This window comes from Micromys minutus (genome assembly GCF_963924665.1).
Source record: "Micromys minutus genome assembly, chromosome: 32".
NCBI classification, from domain to species: domain Eukaryota; kingdom Metazoa; phylum Chordata; class Mammalia; order Rodentia; family Muridae; genus Micromys; species Micromys minutus.
The window spans coordinates 25,367,948-25,374,130 of NC_137967.1; the positions used below are offsets into that span (position 1 = coordinate 25,367,948).

Here is a 6,183-nt window from a genome sequence, read left to right on the forward strand (position 1 = left end):
CTGGAAAAATTCACAATAAACTCTCTACAACGTGTTTTCCTTAATTAGTAGTGTATAATTGCATAGATGATCTTGTCTCCCCAAGTCAGTGCTGTCATTGTCTCTGTAGCTGAAATGAAAATTGTAGTTCTGAAGGGAGGTGAGGTCATAGAGTCAAAGTCTTCTACCTCAGGCCTGAGATGGCTTTCCTACAGACCTGCTTATTAATGAGTCTGAATCTGCTCATTGAACAGAGCATCCTGAAGAGCCAAGGAGCCAGGTGAGTACTTTGAATTTTAGTGAGTACTTTGTATTTTAGTACAAAGTGAGTACTTGGTAATTCATGTAACTGAATTGTTATTTATGATTTTGAGCTTTCCTATCAAGTTTTTCTCCATTATTTTTTTCTTTCCCATACACCACAGAGAGGAGGGAGTGTTGTTTGTTCCTCTTTATTATGAGACTTTGCACATCACTGTTAGGTCAGTATCCCTCCAAATTGGCAAAAGGACTACCTAGGCTCTGCTCAGGCTGAACTTTGTAAGGGTAGAAAGATTGCTGGCAGATAGACTTAGCTATAGGCTTAGCATTGTTCAGAGCACTGTGAAGATTTCTGTTGGCGAGATGAGCTGCAATTGCTCTCCCTCTTCTTAATATGGCATTTAATTTTTATCTGCACATAAATGAAGTACATATCAAAATCCTACTGTCACCTTTATTTACTTCCACACTGCTGCTGTAAAAGTTCCAAGCTGTTCACTTTTTAAACCCCTCCCAGCAGTTACTTCTATCTCTCTAGTTTAGTGACAGAACCAGAAGGAAATCCTATGTAAATGTTCAGGTATGCTATTGGAAATTAGTATAAAAAGAGACCTATAAAATGAACATAGAGGACAAGAATAATTCTATAATTAAGACATGGTTGACAATGTTACTGACCACGTGTGAGTCATGCCATTTCATAGTGGAATATAATTCCCATACTAACACTAACTGTGGATAACACCATGATGATGCTGACATCTTTGAAGGACTTGGAATACAAGTTAACTTGATTGTATACCTTATCTTACCTGATGTGTAGAATAATCTTACACTATTATTATTATCATTTAACCCATAGTGGATTTAAACCATAGACAACACTGGAATGGAAACATAAGTAAGTAGCACACAAACCTGGGATATGCAGAATGTAAATGTTTGTGGACTAAAAGTATTTGTATCTGTTGCAGTAAATATTTAGAAAGTTGATAAAATCTGATCCTGAGCTAGTTATTGCACCTGTACAACAACATGACACTCTGGGGCATCTTTACCTTAGTGGCTCCATTCTGCCTCTAAGTGCTCACAGATCTCATCTTCTATGACACAGGCAGAGTCCACTCTGCCCACCATGGTTGCTTCAGTCCCAGGTGGTCCATAACCACCCCAGCAATTTGGTTTCATTCACGTTCTCTTGGCATATTGTGCCAAGCTTTGCATGCGCGCACGCACACACACACACACACACACAAACACCACACACACACACACACACACACACACACACACACCTCATTCCATGGGCCACCCTTATGCCCACACTTAAAGTGGGCAGCAGAATTAGAACTGCTAGTTCCAGCTGTATCACAGCCATTTCTTTACCCTCTGTCCTACAAAGCCCAGTAAAGAATCAGCAATCAATAACTTGTCAAATGTTTAGATGTTAAATTCTCAATCCACAATCGCTCTATACAATAAGCTTACAAACAGTTGACCAAAAATAAACTGCCCACTTAGATAAAATAAATTGACCTACAGAAACCCTTAGAAATAATCATAACAACCTTATCCATATAGAGATGTAACAGGAGAAACATCCACATCTGCCTCCATATTATGTCCTCTTAAATCTTCAGCTTTCTCCTCTTCTGCTTTTCTAAAACTTTGTTCCCACCCATTCTTCATTGTTCCATAATGAATCACCTTGACATCCACCTACTGACATGTGACTATACATCTCTGACTTGGTTACAGAGTTACTGTGTCTGTATTTAGTGGTCATTGACATAATGTCAGGTTTCAATTCTGTCTCTTAGAAGTGGAAATGCAACGTGAAAGAGAAGATACTGTTTGTGTATTAAGCACTGGAAACCAGGACAACATGTGTCTTATTATCCCTGGCTTGTTCCCACTCTAAGCCCAACATGATGTCACATCATCTCTCTTTCTGTTTGGTTTTTTTTTCATTGTTCCCTGTTCATGATATGATCACAGAGTTCTGTCCCTTGGATAAACTTGCATCTACACCTAGTCCTATATCTCAATGAATTTTTTCAGATGGTACTTTTTTAATGATGTGTTAAATGCATCACAAATTTCATTTTAACAGTCACATCAATATAGGAATTTTTAAACAAGTCATGTATTTGGTGAAAATCTTCAACCTCAGCATGTGGGAGAAAGGGGCAGACAGATCTCTGATTTTGATGACAATCTGGTCTATGTAGTTAGTTTGAGGATAGTTAGAGATACAAAGTAATAGAGAGTACATCATGGTGAAAATACAGTTAAAAAAGCAAATACATGTTGAACTTGAAAGGAAATGCTTTAGTAATTTAATTTTCATCTTATTTTATTATTTGTTAAACATGTTTATATTTATGTTGCATTTTGTACATGGTAATTGTATTATCAGCTCTTCTGTACTTTTTCTTATACTCTTTACATCTTCAGTGACAATAATCCAAGTTTCTAGTAACATTTTAAATATGAAGCATGCTTTGTACTTCTGAAATCAAATGAGGAAGATGTTGCTTTACAAATAGAACAACTGCTGCCTTGGGACTTGGGGATGATGTGGCACAGAATAAATCGTTCAGATTCCAGGAGCAGGCAAGAATGCAAGCTTTATTATTATTATTATTATTATTATTATTATTATTATTATTATTATTATTATCATTAATTCATAAGGAATACCATTTATGCCCTCCACTTGTGTCCTCTGGTCCCAATCAAGCCTGTCTTCCAGGTGGCATTTCTTGTTGTATGTCATTATCTACATTACCAGTCTCTAGGCTCTCAGTCAGGTTTCATTTTGTTCCTTATACAGAATTTCCTCCAAAGCTGTGCTTGCCCCTTGTGCTTTTGCACAAGGTTTATGGGGAAGTGACAACCACTTTGACTGTGAGAGTTGCTATTCCACCTCTTGGACATGGGAAGAATTTCTGTCCGGTTAAACCACACTCAGCACATTGCAGTTTATGAAATGTTCAAAAGCAATATCATTTGTCATTTTTAATCTTCATGTTAGAATAAAAAGCAATTTTGAAAATGGCAGATAAATAGAGAGAGATTGAGAGGGGAGAGAGAGAGAGAGAGAGAGAGAGAGAGAGAGAGAGAGAGAGAGAGAGACAGAAGGAGACAGAGGCAGAGACAGAGACAGAGAGACAGATAGACAGGTTGGTAGTTAGGTAGAGTGCAGGTATTTTATTCCTGCATGTATATATATATACTATAAAAATTTGGTGCCTTCAGAGGCCTGTAGTTTATGTCAGAACCCATGGAATTTTGTGGTCTACAGTGCCAGCACATTGTCAGTGGGGGAGAGTAAGTATCTGGTAGTTCATAAGAGAACATTTCATTTACTTTCTTTGCTTTATCCTCTTTATCTTCCAAGCTTCAGTGCCAACTCTGTATCTGTTCTTTATCATCAATGTCACTGTGCGTGCAGAGGAAATGAGAGGGTAAAACATTTTCCCATTGGAGTTTTTTATTCTTATGCCACTGTCAGATTCTGCCATGAGTTCTCTCCTCCTTAAAAAGAATTTTCTGACTTCTTGACTTGCAAAAATAAGTGTGGTGTTCTGAGAATTTTCTCCCACTGTACTGCATGTATGGAATAACTTACTGCATTTTCTGCACCATTTTCAGAGTACATATTGGAGTGGTACCAGATTATCCACATGCAGTTCTAATAAAGATACACAGTATTCTCTGGGAGGTATCATCCACAGACTCTTGTCCTTCTCCATAATGTTTGGTCTTGTGTTTTCGCTATTTTTATTCAGTTACAAATTCTATGAGATTTCTTCACACTGGATGTCTCTATGTCTCTAACAGCACAAACCGACATCTTCCTACATGTAAGTGTTTCTATGTGGTATGACTCTGCTTAAGAGCCAGCTCTTAATGAGATATAAGATGATACTTGATCCATCATTTAAATATTTTTTGTGTTTATTAAAACTTTATTATCAATAACCATAGAAATATTTTAAATGATAGTAAGCCATTTTTATTATACACCATTTAATATTTAAGAGGTAACTTATGTTTTGACATTATGAGTTTTGTAATTGTCATTAAAATTCATTTTCTTTAATGACTTGAAAGCAAAAGTGTGTTTTTATGTTCGTTGTTTATGCTCTTTAGTACTGGCATTCAATTTTCATTGCTTTTAGGATAACTAATAAATAATTTTGTCAATGATACTCCCTATTCTATGCATATGAAGGCATGTTTCTAATCTGCATGTGTGTCTTTAAGCCTTTAGCAATCTTACAATATTAATATTCTTGAAATAATTGCTATTGTATGAAACATTAGGAAGTCTTATTAGAATATATAGACTAATGTCTATGATGATATTGTATCCCTGTGAATTAATAACCCTTTTGATTTAGGTTCTTGGTAGTTATTCAGATCACTAATATTTTTCATTCATTTTGATTAGAAAATAATTGTGGCCAAAAGCTAAATAGAATCACACACAATCAAAAATGAACTGATAGAATATGGTATTCAAAATTATTTTCTTATTACTAACTACAACTGGAATTCTGGGAAATTTTTCTCTTCTTATGCAATATCTATTATACTATACACAATATTCAAAGAAGAGCACAGACTTTATTTTAATGCACCTATGGGGAGCCAATGCCTTAATAGTTCTCTCAATAGGAGTTCCCAACACGATAGCAGCTTTTGGGTTGAAGCTGTTTTTAAATGGCTTTGGATGCAGATTAATTTTGTACATTCAAAGAGTTGGAAGAAGTGTGTCCATTGGCACCACCTGTTTTTTGAGTGTCTTCCAAGCCATAACTGTCAGTTACAAAGAATTATGTTGTAAGGATCAAAAAGCCAAATCTGCACAGTACATTGGCTGTTCCATTTCCATTCTCTGGGTTTTATCTATGTTAATACATTTCATTTTCTTTTTTGGTATTTTTCTCAAAAGTAATAGCAAAAACATGACAGGAAACCTATATTTTGAGTATTGTGCCACTGTCACCCACATTGAAATGAACTCACTTTATGTCACATTGGTGATGTGCCCTGAAATCTTCTTTTCTGTACTCATTACCTGGTCTAGTGGTTCTATGATTGTCATTCTATACAGACATAAAAAGAGGGTTCAACACATACACAGCTCTCAGGTTTCCAAGAGAAACTCTGCTGAATCCAGGGCCACCCAGAACATCCTGTCCCTGTTGTCATCTTTTCTGGCTTTTTACACACTCTCCTCCATCCTAAGAGGATGTATTGCTCTTTTGCATAATTATAATTGGACTCTGGTGATGATTACTGCCCTCACTTCTCTCTGCTTTCCAAGTTTTGGATGTTTTGTTTTTATCAATCACTACTATGTTAAGCCCAGACTTAGAATGAACTGGATAAAAAATACTACTACTTAATTGTATTTTAAGAAAGCTCCTAATCAAGAAAATCAAAAGAAGAAAGACATAGAGGAACAATTCAACCTTCAAAAGCAAAAATAGCAGGAAAGAGCAACCACTATTCCTTGATATCTGTTGACATAAATGGATTCAATTCCCCAATAAAAAGACATACGCTATCACACTGGATACATAAATAAAACCCAGCATTTTGCTGCATACAGGACACTCATCTCAGAGACAAAGACAGACAGTATCTCAGAGTAAAAGGTTTGGAAAAAACCTTCCAGCAAATGGTCCCAAGAAGCAAGCTGGAGTGGCCATTCTAATATTGAAGAAAGTAGATTTCCAACCAAAAGTTATCAAAAAAGATATGGAAAAACACTTTTTACTCATTACAGAGGAAATTTGTCAAAAAAAATCTCAACCCTTAACATATATGTTCCAAATACAAAAGTACCGATATTCATAAAAGAAACCCTACTAAAGCTCAAAAAATACATTGTACCCCACACAATAATGTTGGGAGACCTGAATACCC

General features: G+C 35.9%; 1 protein-coding gene across 1 annotated transcript; it reads left to right on the top strand.

The window, feature by feature from the left end:
- Positions 1–4,760: 4,760 nt before the first annotated feature.
- On the top strand, positions 4,761–5,660 carry LOC308413694 (vomeronasal type-1 receptor 4-like; the record flags this gene model as incomplete). Its single annotated transcript, XM_080908717.1, has 1 exon — positions 4,761–5,660. One exon carries the CDS (start codon positions 4,761–4,763, stop codon positions 5,658–5,660), a length of 900 nt encoding a protein of 299 aa, XP_080764843.1.
- Positions 5,661–6,183: the final 523 nt, after the last annotated feature.